The sequence below is a fragment of the Pongo pygmaeus genome, chromosome 10, assembly GCF_028885625.2.
Source record: "Pongo pygmaeus isolate AG05252 chromosome 10, NHGRI_mPonPyg2-v2.0_pri, whole genome shotgun sequence".
Taxonomy (NCBI): Eukaryota; Metazoa; Chordata; class Mammalia; order Primates; family Hominidae; genus Pongo; species Pongo pygmaeus.
Window position 1 is genome coordinate 120,771,261 of NC_072383.2, and position 17,009 is coordinate 120,788,269.

The 17,009-nt window shown below is 48.9% G+C and overlaps 1 protein-coding gene across 6 annotated transcripts in view; it reads left to right on the forward strand.

Annotated features, from left to right (window-relative positions):
* CFAP251 (cilia and flagella associated protein 251) overlaps positions 1–3,767 on the forward strand; it is an 86,621-nt gene extending 82,854 nt beyond the window's left edge. For all 6 annotated transcript variants that reach the window (XM_054441793.2, XM_063646790.1, XM_063646788.1 and 3 more), the window contains 2 exons: positions 1,314–1,415; positions 3,492–3,767. In XM_054441793.2, coding sequence (XP_054297768.1) covers positions 1,314–1,415; positions 3,492–3,604 — 215 coding nt within the window. In that variant the 3' untranslated portion in view covers positions 3,605–3,767. The remainder of the gene's footprint in view (positions 1–1,313; positions 1,416–3,491) is intronic.
* Positions 3,768–17,009: the final 13,242 nt, after the last annotated feature.

A 17,009-nucleotide genomic window follows, 5' to 3' on the forward strand; every position in this document is an offset into this window, starting at 1 on the left:
TGAGCCTCAGCAAGACTCGGCGTCCTCACTTGTAAAATGGGAATAAAAATGCCAGCTGATCCATCTCCCTGGGCTGTCATAAGATTTGGGTTGGGGCCGGGCGTGGTGGCTCATGCCTGTCATCCCAGCACTTTGGGAGGCCGAGGCGGGCTGATCGCTTGAGGTCAGAAGTTCAAGACCAGCCTGGCCAACACGGTGAAACCCCGTCTCTACTAAAAATACAAAAATTAGCCGGGTATGGTGGCACACGCCTGTAATCTCAGCTATTTGGGAGGCTAAGGCAGGAGAATTGCTTGAACCCGGGAGGTGGAGGTTGCAGTGAGCCAAGATCACGCCACTGCAGCAGTTCAGGCTGGGTGACAGAGCGAGACTGTCAAAAAAAAAAAAAAAGAAAAGAAAAGAAAACAAATATTTGGATTGCATTTGTGAAATGCAACCACACCAAAGTAAACTTTTTCATTTTTACCTACTATGTTTCTCATTATTGTACGTGAGGATGTCAAGTAAACTCTCTCGGGATGACAGTTTCATCTTAGTCTGAGCGGGTGGTTCTGAGAAGAGGGAATTTGAAATGAAGCAGAGCCTGGTCCCTGCAGCATGCTGCCCTACTTCTCTATGCCAGCCCCACGTATGTTCCCTGCCTGGAGGACCCTGTTTAACACCATTAGGAAGCATATGTGACAGCACCATGGGACTCTAGATCATTTTTGTGTCTAAAGAAAAGGGGCTGGGCTCAGTGGCTCACACCTGTAATCCCAGCAGTTTCAGAGGCTGAGGCAGGAAGATCACCTGAGCCCAGGAATTCGAGACCAGCCTGGCCCAACATAGCAAGACTTCATCTCCACCAGAAAAGTTTTTATTGTTTTTGTTGCTTTTTTTTTTTTTTTTTTTTTGAGACGGAGTCTCGCTCTGTCGCCCAGGCTGAACTGCAGTGGCACGATCTCAGCTCACTGCAACCTCCACCTCCAGGGCTCAAGCAATTCTCCTGTCTCAGCCTCCCGAGTAGCTGGGATTACAGGCACATGCCACCACACCCGGCTAATTTTTGTATTTCTAGTAGAGATGGGGTTTCACCATGTTGGCCAGGCTGGTCTCGAACTCCTGACCTCAAGTGATACGCCCACCTTGGCCTCTGCAAGTGCTGGGATTACAGGCGTGAGCCACCACGCCCAGCCTAATTTTTTTTTTTTAATTGAGTAAAAGAAAAAAAATGGGATAATTCTCTTTAAGACCTCTGAATAATAAACCTAAGCCCTGATAGTATGCTTAGCCTCAAGAGCTAAACAACTACCTTCTTACTCTTTGACACACAGGTGAGCACATGACGGAGGAGGAGATGTTGGATTGCTTTGCTTCGCTGTTTGGCCTGAATCCCGAGGGATGGAAATCCGAGCCTGCAACCTCCTCTGTCAAAGGTACCCTGGCTGGCTTTGTCTGGGCATGTAGCCGTGGCTCACTAATTTGTTGTAGACTTAAGTACATTTATTTCTCCTGATTGGTGCAAGCCACTCTCCCTAAGACTGCACATAACAAAGTAAATCTGTTGGGAATCCCACATGAATAAGTTATGAAAAGAACAGTGAGTGGTGGCTTTTGTTCCCGTGCTCTGTCTGTCCTTTTGTTTCTTCTGGGCTTATTTTCCCTTTGTTCCACTGACCTGTCATCTTGCCAGCTTGGGTGGGTGAATATTGGCCACCCGTAGAGGATCCAGTTTGACAGCTGTTTCAGAAGAAGAGATATGTCAAGAGAGACTTGGGGGCCAGGCACCGTGGCTCACGCCTGTAATCCCAGCACTTTGGGAGGCCAAGGCAGGAGAATCACTTGAGGTTCAGAATTTGAGACTGGCCTGGGCAACATAGCGAGATCCCATCTCTACAAAAAAAAAAAAAAAAAAAAAAAAAAAAAAGGCAGGCTGGGCACAGTGGCTCGCGCCTGTAATCCCAACACTTTGGGAGGCCAAGGAGGGTGGATCACTTGAGGTCAGGAGTTTGAGACCAGCCTGACCAACATGGTGAAATCCCGTCTCTACTAAAAATACGAAAATTAGCCGAGCATAGTGGCGGGCACCTGTAATCCCAGCTACTTGGGAGGCTGAGGCAGGAGAATCACTTGAATCCAGGAGGTGGAGGTTGCAGTGAGCCGAGATCACACCATTGCACTCTAGCCTGAGTGACAAGAGCAAAATTCCATCTCTAAATTAATTAATTAATTAAAGCAAAACAAAACAATTAGCTGGGCATAGTGGTGTATGCTTTTAGTCCCAGCTACTCAGGAGGCTTAAGTGGGAGGATGACTTGGGCCCAGGTGTTCATGGCTGTGGTGAGTTAGGATTGTGCCACTGTACTCCAGTCTGGGCAACAGAGTGAGAGCCTGTCTCAATTAAAAAAGAGAGAGAGATAGAGAAAGATTTGGAGAAGGAGAGAGCATCAACTTGGTGGGCAGTACAAGCCCAGCTACAAGCTACCAAAACTTTCAAGTTTTTAAAGATCATCTTCCTGTCCCTTCCTGCTATAGCCTAAGTATTTTTCACCTTCTTTTCGTGCACTGGACCTGAAGTTAGGGCTGTGACTTTCAGCTCAGGAGGAACCAATCTAAACGGCTCTTCTAGGCTCGCTGGTACAGGAGCAACTCTGCTGACAAACCTGGGGATGGTCAGATCCCACCACCATCACCAAGACTGAGGAGGGTGCAAAGACCCCTCACCCATTCCCCTTTCCCTCTCCTTTTATTGTTCATTCCCCACATCAAATTAAACAAAGTCCCTGAACTCAGATAATTTCAGACTCCAGTAGCTAACAGGTCATTCCCAACCTGCAAGGTCTCCCTACCCCATTCCTTGATGTGCTTCGGATCTCAGAATGTACCTTTCCTGATTGTTATATATTTCTGCTGTGTTCCCAGGCATCTTGAAACAGAAAAATCAATCATACCATGTGGTTAAGGCTTTCCAGTAAGGTTTGCAGAGATTTGGTTAACAGTGTTCTGTTCTGTAAAGGAGAGATTTTTAAGCAATTTCCACCCGGAGTTTTTCAAGGAATCAAAGCCAAATCACAGCACAAAGCCCCTCTTGTTTTTGTTTAGTAGCATTTCCTTGTGTTTTTGGAAAATCCTCCTGAGTTAGAAACATAGTCATTGAGGCCAGGTGCGGTAGCTGTAATCCCAGCGCTTTGGGAGTCTGAGGTGGGAGGATCACTTGAAGCCAGCAGTTTGAGATCAGCCTGGGCAACATAGCGAGACCCCATCTCTACAAAACAATTTTAAAATGAGCTGGGCGTGGGGGCGTGTGCCTGTAGTCCCAGCTATTCGGGAGGCTGAGGTGGGAGGATCACTTGACCCCAGGAGTTCAAGGCTGCAGTGAGCTATGATCGTGTCACTGCACTCCAGCCTGGGCAACAGAGCAAGGCCCTGTCTCAAACCCCTCCCCTCACCCAAAAAAGAAAGAAACATAATCATCATGAAGGCATTTGGTGTTCTTTTCTTGTTTTGGCTAGGTTCAGAAATTTGCCTTGAAGAAGAACTTCCAGACGAAATCACTGCAGAAATATTCGCGACTGAAATTCTTGGCTTAACCATTTCAGAATATTCCAGCCAGGATGGTCAGTGAAGTTACCAGGAATGTTTAAAGCACAAAGGACTTTGGGTGTGTGTGCATGCACATGTGTGTGTTTTCCATGAGGCACTGCTTTTTATGCATTTCCCTCCCCCCTCTCATCTTTAGAACATTTAGACATTAAAGCAAATTTCTGGTGAGCAATGGAATTCACAAAGTTGGACATTCCACTGTTTCTGAAATAGAAAAGTGGGCGGAGGCGAGAAAAACCCTGGCAGCTGGATGTACATGGTGGCTGGATCTCTGGGTCTCTGGTGATGCTGCCTGGATGGGGTTTGCACGGGATATGGAGGAGGCGTGGTCTCAGGGGGCAGAGGGGTCCTCAGCCAGCAGCAGGCCTTCGTCGCGACACGTATGGTCCAGGAAAATGATGGTCCGTGGCCTCATTCCCTTTCCCTGCACGGCCACCTGGACCCTCCGCCCAGTGTGGCCCAGTGTGGCCCAGTGTGGATCACCCCTGCCTGTTGTGGGGCTGGGGTGGGGGTGCCGGGTGTGCCGGGCTCCTGAGAGTTCCAGATTGTGGCTTCTTATCAGCAAAACACCCAAGTGGTGGTGTGTGACCGTTATAAAGAGCATCACTGGCCATGCTTAACCCCGGTGGCAGCTGCCAGGAGAATGCAGAAGCCCCTCTGAGAGCCCCCGAGCCCGTTCACGCTGCACCTGGGCCAGAAACCACAGAGCAGCCCCGCCCAGCAGAGGCCGGGGCCTCCCTCGCACCCACACTCACCAGTGCGGTGGCTTGGCCGCCTCACACTCTGCTGGGCCGCAAAACATGTAGTAGGCAAAAATAGGGGCTGGTTCCCCAGCTCTGGGACATTCAGGGGGCGTTACTAAGTTTATAGCAGTATTTTGGCCTTGAAAATAGCATAGCATTGTAGTGTGAACAGATGAGAGTTAGTCTGACTTTGGAGTTTTGTCATTCGTTCTGAGGCCTCATTCAGGCAAAGGTGCCAGATGTCATTCTCCAACACACTCCGTCCAACACACCCCCCAGACCAGCTTCTTCCTCAGAGAAACTAGCATCTGAGATAACATTTCTGATCCACTTAAAGTGCCTTTCTCGGAAGGAACATTCCGTGGCAAAGAAACAGAAAAACAACCACATCCTTACTCATGCACGAAGCCCCCTCCACTACGTGGGGTCCAGCTGGAAATCTGGCATGGTGAGAGTCTTTGGAACGCCCTGGAACATGGAACGGAACTGTCTACCCCAAACCAGGCTGTGTCACTGTGACCTTGGGGCAGACAGCACGGGCCAAGGTTCTGCCAGCGCCAGCTTGTCAGATCATGTCACCAGGGCTTTGCAACCTAATTTACATTTTGTTCTTTTTAAAAAACATGAAAAGAAAAACAAGCTTTATGAATCAATTTTGCAGCTGCTGAGGGCTTAGGAGATCTAGTATCAAGCCAGTTAAAAAGTTCCTGGGGACATTTTAGGGAACAAGAAACTCTCAAATGACTTGTTCTCTTCAAAAAATAACTCAGAATTGGATGCAGTCTCTTACCAACCAGGGGCTTCGTTCATTGAATCTGGCGCCCTCTGATTTGGTTCTGATTGACGGCATATATTGGAATTGTCTTGAGCAGAACCGACCTGTGGTCAGTTGGACCCACTATGGCAGGTTCATTAAGCTGGGACACTGCCTAGCGCAGGCAGACGCTCTCTCTCTCTCTGCCCATCAGGCTTCAGCATCTCCTTTGGAGTCAGAGAGTAGGGAGGTGGAGGTCCTGGTTATGGATCATGGTTACAGTTATGTTCACTGAGGAGACCAAAATCACCACGGACAGCAGGATTGGCATGAATGGCATTCCCACCCCACACCCAGCCCATCCTGGCAGGGGGACCCTTCTTACCTGGGAACCTCTTTCTGCAGGTGTTTGTGGGTTGTTTGGTTTTTTGTTTTTGAGATGGAGTCTGGCTCTGCCACCCAGGCTGGAGTGCAGTGGTGCGATCTCAGCTCACTGCAACCTCTGCCTCCTGGGTTCAAGCAATTCTTGTGCCTCAGCCTCCTAAGTAGCTGGGATTACAGGCACGTGCCACTAGCCACCACGCCTGGCTAATTTTTTTTTTTTTTTTTTTTTTTTTTTTGAGACAGAGTCTCGCTCTGTCGCCCAGGCTGGAGTGCAGTGGTGTGATCTCGGCTCACTGCAACCTTCACCAGAGAAACTAGCATCTGAGATAACTCAGATTGTCTCCCAGGTTCAAGTGATTCTCCTGCCTCAGCCTCCTGGGATACAGCTGGGATTATAGGCACACACCACCATGCCTGGCTAATTTTTGTATTTTTAGTAGAGATGGGATTTCACCACGTTGGCCAAGCTGGTCTTGAACTCCTGACCTCAGGTGATCCACCTGCCTTGGCTTCCCAAAGTTCTGTGATTACAGCTGTGAGCCACCGCCCTGGCCAAGATGCTTGCGTTTTGTTGTCTCCCAACCTTCTTGACAAAGGCAGGGCACAGCCAATTGCCCCTTTCAGCTCCAGGAGGACCTCCTCACCTCTCATCAGGGCAGGCCCAGCCTGGTGGCCTCACGGATGAGAAAAGGGAGGCCCCAGCGGCCTGGTCCCATCAGTAGGAAAGAGGGTACAGTGCAGAGAGCTCAGGCTTCCAGCAGTAGGGTGGCAAGGCAGCGACAACAGGAAGGGACGGCAAAGAAGACAGCGTCGTGGAGCTCGCTCATGCATCACACTTAGGAACTAAATGCTGAACACCAAAAACACTGTGATGCTCCTTTGCAGAAAGATTCCTGTGCGTTTCACACAGGGCCTGTGGCCGGCTGACTCTCACATCCTGGTTTGTGAGTTCTGGATCAGGAACCACCAAGAGCCTCCCTGGCGCCAGCTCTCTGCTCCAGACCCCCAGTCCCACCTGCAGGTGAGGGCCTCGCACGCACAGCGTCTGCGCTGGGAGCCCATGGACTTGCCATGCTCCTGTTCAGCTTCTGCAACTTTCTAGCCACCTGTGCGCCCTTGGGTGTGGCTAAGCTCTTAGACCTCAGTTTCCTCCCGGAGCAACTCCTGCGGTGGTGGTGCAGATGAGAAGAGATGGTGCAAGTAAAGCGTTATTGGCACAGGGTAGAGCTCCAAATATGACAGCAGCTATTATTATCACAGCAGAAACTGTGCCTGAGAATCAGGAAGACATTTGGTGCAAATTAACCTCTCCCAAACCCAGAGTTTGAGCAAGAGTTAGCGTTTGCTCAAATAGGGGTCTCTCCTAATTTTGATGATGAGCTCTCAACAAGTATTTGTGGAATGATGGAATGAATGAACTTGAAGCCTCTGTGCTCTTTTTTTTTTTTTTTTTTTTTTTTTGCCGCTCTGTCACCCAGGCTGCAGTGCAGTGGCACGATCTCGGCTCATTGCAACCTCCACCTCCCAGGTTCAAGTGATTCTCCTGCCTCAGCCTCCCAAGTGGCTGGGATTACAGGCCTGCGCCACCACACCTGGCTAATTTTTGTATTTTTAGTAGAGATGGGGTTTCACCATGTTGGCCAGGCTGGTCTCAAACTCCTGACCTCAGGTGATCCACCCACCTCGGCCTCCCAAAGTGTTGAGATTACAGACATGAGCCACTGTGCCCAGCCGCTCCATGCTCTTTTCATAGCTGACTTAGCTTTGGAATGAAGGCCAATGGCAGGTCCTCACAGGGCCCTCGTCAGGGTGGGCAAACCTCCTCTGTCAAGGGCCAGGGAGGAAATATTGAGGCTCTTGGGGCCAAAGGGCCTCTGTAGTGACTTCCCAAGCCTGCCATTGTAGTGCAAAAGCCCCCAGGGACAACACAGAAAAGAATGCCTGTGGCTGCCTCCCAGCCCCGCTTTACCTATGGACACTGACATTTGGATTTCATGATAATTTCCACATATCATGGACTATTATTTGTCTTTTGTTTTTTTTTTCAACCACTTAAAAATGTGAAACCCATTCTTAGCTTGGAGACCTGCAAACACAGGCAGCAGCCTAGATTTGTCCCACAGGGTGTAGCTCACCACCCCCGACTCTGCCTCGTAGGCCAAGGGTACTCATTCCAACAGATTTCCACAAATACTACAGATCTGTACCAAACACCTGACCAGCACTCTTCAAAAAATGTCAAGGTCATGACAGACAAGGAAAGATGGAGAAGCTCTCACAGACCATAAGAGACGGAACTATGACAACTAAATGCAGTGTGGACACCTGGATCCGTTCCTGAAACAGAAAAAGGACATTAGTGGAAAAACTGGTGAAATCCAACTAAAGTCTGTGGTTTAGTTAATAGTGTTGCACCAATATTAATTTCTGAGTTTTGGGCGGTAGGCAGTGGCTTAATCCCAGCACTTTGGGCAGCCAAGCTGGGAGGATCACTTGAGCCCAGGAGTTCAAAATCTGCCTGGGCAATATAGGGAGACCCCGTCTCTACAAAACATTTTTTAAAAATTAGCTGGACATGGTGGAGCATGCCTGTGGACTCAGCTACTCGGGAGGCTGAGGCCAGAGAATCACTTGAGCCTGGGAGGTTGAGGCTGCAGTGAGCCGTGATCGTGCCACTGCACTCCAGCCTGGGTGACAGAGCGAGATCCTATCTCAAAACAAAATTTCTGAGTTTTGCTCAGTGTATCACAGTTGTGTAAGATGTTCACATTAGGGAAACTGGGTGAAGGGTCTAGGGATCATGGCACTATCTTGGCAAGCCTAAAATTATTTCAACATAAAGTTTTTATTTATTTTTATCTTTATTTTTATTTTTATTTTTTGAGATGGAGTCTCGCTCTGTCGCCCAGGCTGGAGTGCAGTGGCGCGATCTTAGCTCACTGCAACCTCCGCCTCCCGGGTTCTCGCCATTCTCCTGCCTCAGCCAGCTGGGACTACGGCGCCTGCCACTATGCCTGGCTAATTTTTTATATTTTTAGTAGAGATGGGGTTTCACCATGTTAGCCAGGATGGTCTCGATTTCTTGACCTCATGATCCTCCTGCTTCAGCCTCCCAAAGTGCTGGGATTACAGGTGTGAGCCACCGCACCCGGCCATAAAGTGTTTAAAAAATGAAATCTGTACCACCTTTCTGACGCAGTCACCCCTGAATTATTTCCACTATCTGCCCTGTGCCTTTCAATTCTTGAGCAAATGCTCCTGCCGGTGCCATAGCACCAGGTCTCCTCACTGGCTGCCTGGCTTGTGCAGACCCGGCCTTCTGCTGTGCTTCGAGGTGATGCAAACAAAAAGGTCTTTTTTTAAACATCTGTGTCCTCAAGCTGTGGCTGCCTGAGACACTGGTGTTTTCGGCTTGAGCATGTTCTTTAGGTATTTGGCCAGCAGTTCCCCTGCGGGCAGCTATTTCCAAATTGACTGTAATAAATAGATGCCAGGCGCTGGGAGTTGACAGTAGTTGCCACCCTGCTCATATGTCATGTAACCGCCCTCTGCTAGCTTAGCTGGAAAGAATATTAAAACAAAAAAAGAAAAGCCGGTTGATACAACACTGTTCAGCGGCAGCGCGATGCTGACTGGTGGGACAGTGAGCTGCGGGTCTCGGTGCCCTGAAGCTCGTGTTCTCCCGAGTGCACTGATGCCAAGGCAGACTCGCATTTATTAGTGCCCAGGCGAGAGGCATCAGCCCCAGGAAGGTCGTTGTCCAGCACTGGTGTCACCGCCCTCCCTGAGAGTGTGAAATCGCAAGTGGTGCCGTGAGGCAAGGGTGGGGGCGTCAATACTGAAGCTGCCCCGACTCAAAAGGGCTCGGACCATGGCCGGGCGCGGTGGCTCACACCTGTAATCACAGCACTTTGGGAGGCCGAGGCGGGAGGATCACGAGGTCAGGAGATCGAGCCCATCCTAGCCAACACGGTGAAACCCCGTCTCTACTAAAAAAAAAAAAATACAAAAAATTAGCCGGGCGTGGTAGCGGGCACCTGTAGTCCCAGCTACTCCGGAGGCTGAGGCAGGAGAATGGCATCAACCTGAGAGGCGGAGCTTGCAGTGAGCCGAGATCGCGCCACTGCACTCCAGCCTGGGCGACAGAGCGAGACTCTGTCTCAAAAAACAAAAACAAAAACAATAAGAAAAGGGCTCGGACCATCGTCTGAGGCCCCCTCCCCACGTCCTCTTGTTGTTTTGATTGGAAGTCATAAAACACATCAGTATAAATATAGTATTTATTTTTGCATATCTTTTTAAAGCTGCATATCTTTAAAGCTGGTGGAGTTTTTTGAGGGGAGCAAGTTTCATGACCACAGCGAGGGCAGGCTCCAGTGAGCACTTCACGCCACCTGGATGTGCTGCAGACTGCACCACCCCCAGCCCACTGGCCAGACTGGCTGCCCTGGAGAAGGGACAGTGGGTAGTCCTCCGGGCCTGGACCATGGCTGTCCCTGCACCTGTGAGGGGATGGGGGAGTGGGGCGCATGCCTCCTGGATGCGAGGGTGGCTGCCGTCCCCCCTCCCCTGGAAGCATCTCATTTGTTCCTTTACAATCTGAGTGAGATGGGACTGGAAGAAGTGGCTGTAGTCCCAGCACTTTAGGAGGCCAAGGTGGGCAGATTAGCTGAAGTCAGAAGTTTGAGACCAGCCTGACCAACATGACAAAACCCCATCTCTATTAAAAATACAAAAATTAGCCGGTTGTGGTGGCACGCTCCTATAATCCCAACTACTTGGGAGGCTGAGACAGGTTAATCGCTTGAACCTGGGAAGCAAAGATTGCAGTGAGCCGAGATGGCACCACTGCACTCCAGCCTGGGTGACAGAGCCAGACTTCATCTGAAAAAAAGAAAAAAAAACCTGAGAGAGATGGACTTCATTTATTACCCACTCATGAATTCAACAAACGCTGACTGTGTGCTGGGCCCTGTGTGAGTGAGGGCTGCCTATTTGGAGTGAACAAGAGAGTGGCTGTTGCCTTTAGGGGGCTCATGTTAAACAAACACATTAACGTAAACTTGCAAACGGTGCTCAGAGCCACGAGGGAAAAGCCCGGCCCCTGTGAGAGGGAATCCCTAGAGCGGGGCAGGTTTAGATGAAGTGGTCAGAGAGGGGAGAATGTTCCAGAGGGAGCCAAGTGAGCCAAAGCTGGGAGCTGAGGAAGAGCCAGATGCATTCAGTGAACCAAAGGTTTCTACAGTCAACCCTGGGGAATGCTGCAGGCTCAAGACAAGGCATCTAGGTATGATTCTTCCTCATGAGCCTGAGTAGGAATGTTTCATATGGGAAGTGGGTAGGTGGCGGGGTGCAGCAGCTCACACCTGTAATCCCAGCACTTTGGGAGGTTGAGGTGGGAGGATTGCTTGAAGCCAGGAGTTCAATACCAGCCTGGGCAACACAGCAAGACCCTGACTCTATTAAATTTAAAAAGAAAAAAATAAAGGAAGTGGGTAGGAAGAATGGAGGCTGGCCAAGCTTTCCAAGTGGAAGATCTGGCCACTTCTCAGTTCTTCATATCCCAGGGTCCTGATGTGGGATAGGCGGTCACTCAGAGGGTCCCAGGAAAGACTAGCCCCAAAGTCAGTGTGTTCCTTCCTATGACACCAGCCACAGATTGAATGGCTCACAGTGGGTTTCAGCCCCACCTACTTTAAGTCCTTGAGTTGGCACTTTTTCATCCTTTTGAGTTTTCCAGGGATTTCAAGTTTTTAAAAATGAAAGCGGCTGGGCACCGTGGCTCATGCCTGTAATCCCAACACTTTGGGAGGCCAAGGCAGGAGGATCATTTTGGCCTAGGAGTTTGAGACCAGCCTGGGCAATATGGTGAAACTCCATTTTTATAAAAAATACAAAATTTAGGCTGGGCCCAGTGGATCACACCTGTAATCCCAGCACTTTGGGAGGTCAAGGTGGGCGGATCACCTGAGGTCAGAAGTTTGAGACCAGCCTGGCCAACATGGTGAAACCCCATCTCTACTAAAAATACAAAAATTAGCTGGACGCGGTAGCACGCACCTGTAATCCCAGCTACTCAAGCAGCTGAGGCAGGAGAATCGCTTGAACTTGGGAGGTGGAGTTTGGTGAGCCGAGATTGTGCCACTGCACTCCAGCCTGGGTGACAGAGCAAGACTCTGTCTCAAAAAAATAAATAAATAAATACAAAATTTAGCTGGGCATGATGACACAAGGCTGTTGTCCCAGCTACTCCAGAGGCTTAGGTGGGAGGATCACTTGAGCCTGGAGAAGTTGAGGTGCAGTGAGCTGTTTTGCACCACTGCACTTCAGCCTGGGCAGCAGAGTGAGACCCTGTCTCAAAGAAGGAGAAGGAGAAAGGGACAGCTTCAATTTGGTGTCAATCATGATCTCTGGTTTGCAGTAATAGAACTTGACTCTGCTTAGCTTAAGTGGAAAAGGACTTGATTTCAAAGCTACCAGGCAACTCACAGAATCAATGGAGACACTGGAGAAGCAAGCCCTGGAGATGAGTGGGAACCAAAGGATGCCAGGACGTCCCAGTGGTGCTGCCACCCCTGAGCACTTGATCCTCCAATCCTGTTAAGATTTCCAATGGCCACGTCTGCTGTGAGTCATTTCTCCATTGTCCCTACCTTCCTCAAACCTCAAAGTCAAAATCAATCACACAATGAGATCCCGCTTGACCTCCACTAGGATAGCTAAAAATTTAAAAAGACAATAACAAGTGTTGGCAAGGATGTGGAGCAGTTGCCACATTGCCGGTGGAAGTGTAAAAGGGTGCAGCTGCTTTGGAAAGTAGCTTGGCAGTTCCTCAAAATGTTAAACATAGAATTACCATATGACCCAGCAATTCCCTTCCTAGGTATGTAGCCAAGAGAAGGGAAAATATACATCCACACATAAAGACCATTATGTACATTAGTGTTCATAGCAACATTAATCATAGTAGCTAAAAGGTAAGGTAAGACCAGGCACAATGGCTCATGCCACAGATCACAGATCGCAGCACTTTGGGAGGCGAGGGTGGGAGAATTACTTGAATCCAGTAGTTCAAAACTTTGAGACCAGCCTGGGCAAGTGAGACCTCATTTCTTGAAAACAAAACAAAACAAAACAAAACAAAAAACAAGGCAGGGCATGGTGGCTCACACCTATAATCCCAGCACTTTGGGAGGCAGAGGCAGGTGGATCACCTAAGATCAGGTGTTTGAGACCAGCCTGGCCAACATGGTGAAACCCCATCTCTACTAAAAATATAAAAATTAGCTGGGCATGGTGGTTTGTGCCTGTAATCCCAGATACTTGGAAGGCTGAGGCATGAGAATGGCTTGAACTCGGGAGGCTGAGGTTTCAGTGAGTTGAGATCATGCCACTGCACTCCAGCCTGGGTGACAGAGTGAGACTCCATCTCAAAAAAAAAGAAAAACAAAAGGTAGAAACAATCCCATAACCATCAACAAAAGAATGAAAAAACAAATTGTGGTATATCTATACAATGGAATATTATTTAGCTATAAGAAGAAATTATGTATTAATGCATGCTACCAGACAGATGATCTTTGAAAACACGCTAAGCAAAAGAAGCCAGACCTAAAAGGCCACATATTGTATGACTCAATTTATGTGAAACATCCTCAATTTATATGAAACCATATAGACTAGTGGTTGCCAGAGGCTGTGGGGAGGGGAGACGGAGAGTGACTGTTTAATGGGTACAGGGTTTCTTTTATGGATGATGAAATGTTCTAAAATTGATTGTGGTGACAGTTGCACAACTCTGTGAATATACTAAAAACCACTGAATTATATATTTTAAAAGGGTGAATTTTATGCTGCATGAATTGTATCTTAATAGAACCATTATTTTTAAAAAATCAACTGGCTAGACCATCCACCATCCACACCTAAGGTTGGAACCCATTCCCAGGGCTTAACTGGGCCCCCAGTTAAGAGACAGACATACCCCCTTTAGCTCCTGTAGCAGGGTGGGGAGGGGCTGCCTCCACCCACAAAGGCTCACCCGGAACTAGGAAGGTGTTCAGATGCTGAACAGGCGGAATCACTCCACATGTGGAGAGTACAGGGGAAGAAATCTGGGCAGCCTTCTAGATCCCTGACCTAAGAATGTACCGAGCCTGTGTGTAGAAGGATCCCAACTTTACTCCAAGCCACTGGGTCATCCAGACTTTCTGCATTTAGAAAATGCTAATAATTTGGGACCTCACTGAGCTCCACCAGCTGCGTACTGCTAAATGCTTATCAACCAGCTCTGGGTGGGGAAGAGGGGAGGAGCCTGACGTATAGCACTTGCCGATTTCCATAGTGTAAATATTCCCATTAGAGCTGATTTCAAACTATCAGCGTTATGACGTGTGTGGAGTCCGGAAGCCCAGGTTCCCCAATCAGGAGAGCTGAGTTCTGGTCGCAACTCTGCTAAGTGGCTGGGCAGCTATTGAATTGTAGCTTTCTTTTCTGTAAAAGGAGGGAGGCGGCCTTGATGGTCTTTTTCGTGCTTCGCTTCATCGCCTTTCTGTTCCTGTGTCAGAGGAATGGAGTATATTTCATTCTGTGGTTGGAGCTTTCTCCTTAAAGCTTTGCCTCTTTGCTAGGCCTGGCTAATGACCTGCTCCCTAAACACCAGAACACCTCTGTTTATGAAACCACAGGCTGCTGCTGCCGCTGCAAGTTGCCAGGCTGCAGAGACTCACCGAGGCTGGGCCTGCACGCGCCTCACAATTACACATCTCTGTTCCAGAGATGGAAACCTCCTCCACCCCGCAGTGGTGAACGAGCCTCCACCCCGGAGGAACAGCAGCAGGAGTGGATGGATACTTGAATTTAGAAAGCAAGGAAAGGGGAATAGTTTGACTTCAGTCCCTAGCGAGGGTCATTACATAGTAATGATGTTTAATCATTATGATGATTATAATGATGACGTGAGCAATTGTACAGGTCCTCTAACAAATATAGCCATGTGTCGCTTAACGACGAGGATATGTCCTGAGAAATGCATTGTTGGGCAATTTTTTTCCTTTTTTTTAAAGAGAGTCTCATTCTGTCACTCAGGCTGGAGTGCAGTAGCACGATCACAGCTCACTGCTGCCTTGAACTCCTGGGCTCAAGCGATCCTTCCACCTCAGCTGCCTGAGTAACTGGGACTACAGGGGTGCACCATCACACCTGGCTGATTTTTTTTTCATTTTTTTGTAAAGACTAAGTCTCGCTATGTTGCCCAGACTGGGCTTGAACTCCTGGCCTCAAGTGGTCCTCCCACTTTGGCCTCCAAAGTGCTGGGAGTACAGGTGTGAGCCATGGTGCCCAGCCCAGACAATTTCATCAGTGTGCAAACATCATGGAGTGTGATTTCACAAACCCAGATGGTGTCACCTACTGTACACCTAGGCTGTACGGTAGAGCCTACTGCTCCTAGGCTACAAACCTGTATGGCCTGGGAATCCTATACTGTACTGTACTGAATTCTGTAAGCAATTGTAACACAAAGGTAAGGGTTTGTCTATCTAAACATTTCTAAGCATAGAAAAGGTACCGCAAAAATACAGTGTAAAACATAAAAAATGGTCCATCTGCACAGGCACTAACTGTGAATGGATTTTGCAGGCTAGAAGTTGCTCTGGGTGAGTCAGTGAGTGGTGAGGGAATGTGAAGGCCCAGGACATTACTATCCACTACTACAGGCTTTACAAGCATGGTACACTTATGCTGCATTAGATTTATTTTAAAAATAGAGTTACAGCCAGGCGCGGTGGCTCATGCCTGTAATCCCAGCAGTTTGGGAGGCTGAGATGGGTGGATCACCTGAGGTCAGGAGTTCAAGACCAGCCTGACCAACATGGTGAAACCCCATCTCTACTAAAAATTCAAAAATTAGCCGGATGTGGTGGTGGGTGCCTGTAATTCCAGCTACTTGGGAGGCTGAGGCAGGAGAATTACTTGAACCAGAGAGGCGGAGGTTGCAGTGAGCCGTGATCATGCCATTGCACTCCAGCCTGGGCAACAAGAGTGAAACTGCATCTCAAAAAAAATTAAAAAAATAAAAATAATAAAGTTAGGCTGGGCATAGTGGCTCATAAGTGTAATCCCAGCACTTTGGGATGCAGGAAGATCCTTTGAGCCCAGGAGTTTGAGACCAGTCTGGGCAACAAAGTGAGACCCCCCTCTCTACAATAAAGAAAAAAAAAAGCGTGGTGGCAACACACCTGTAGTCCCAGCCTCCTCAGGAGGCTGAGGATGGCTTGAGCCCAGAAGGTCAAAGCTGCAGTGAACCATGATCCTGCCACTGCACTCCGCCTGGGCAACAGAGTGAGACCCTGTCTCAAAAAAATAAATAAATAAAAAATAGCTGGGTATGGTGGCACACACCTGTGGTCCCAGCTACTTGGGAGGCTGAGGGAGGGGGATCACTTGAGCCTGGGAGGAGGAGGCTGCAGTGAGCCATGATCCTGCCACCGCACTCCAGCCTGGGCAGAGTGAGACCCTGTCTCTAAATAAATAAAGTAATTGCGGGAGCAAGACCCCGTCTCTACATCAATGAATGAATGAATTAAAGTAATTGCACTATGACTCGAGGATGGATCCAATGTCATCAGCTCCGTTACAATTTTCTGGGACCACCATCATATATGCAGTTGTGGACTGGAACGTTGTTATGTGGCACACGTCCGTCCTTTCTGATGCAGCACTTACTGCGCGGCGACACTGCTCTAAGTGCTTGACAGATAGTGTGCATAATTTTCTTTTTGTTTTGTTTTGTTTTTTGAGACGGAGACTCGCTCTGTCGCCCAGGCTGGAGTGCAGTGCTGCGATCTCAGCTCACTGCAAGCTCCACCTCCTGGGTTTATGCCATTCTCCTGCCTCAGCCTCCCGAGTAGCTGGGACTACAGGCGCCCGCCACCATGCCCGGCTAATTTTTTGTATTTTTAGTAGAGACAGGGTTTCACCACGTTAGCCAGGATGGTTTCGATCTGACCTCGTGATCTGCCCGCCTCGGCCTCCCAAAGTGCTGGGATTACAGGCATGAGCCACCGCGCCTAGCCTAGTGTGCGTAATTTTCATAAGAACCCTATGAAATGGGTGTAGTTATTTTCATCCCCATTTTACAGATGAGGCACAGAGAGGTTAGGACATTTGACACAGCCATAACTAACTCACTCACTTCTGTGACCCTGGAATCCCTCTTTTACTCTTTTTTTTTTTTTGTCTTTTCTTTGAGACGGAGTCTCGCTCTGTTACCCAGGCTGGAGTGCAGTGGTGTGATCTGGGCTCACTGAGACCTCCATCTCCCGAGTTCAAGCGATTCTCCTGCCTCAGCCTCCTGAGTAGCTGGGATTACAGGCACCTGCCACCACACCCGGGTAATTTTTTGTATTTTTAGTAAAGATGGGGTTTCGCCATGTTGGCCAGGCTGGTCTTGAACTTCTCACCTCAGGTGATCTGCCTGCCCGCCTCAGCCTCCCCAAGTGCTAGGATTACAAGTGTGAGCCACTGTACCCGGCCTCTTTTACTCT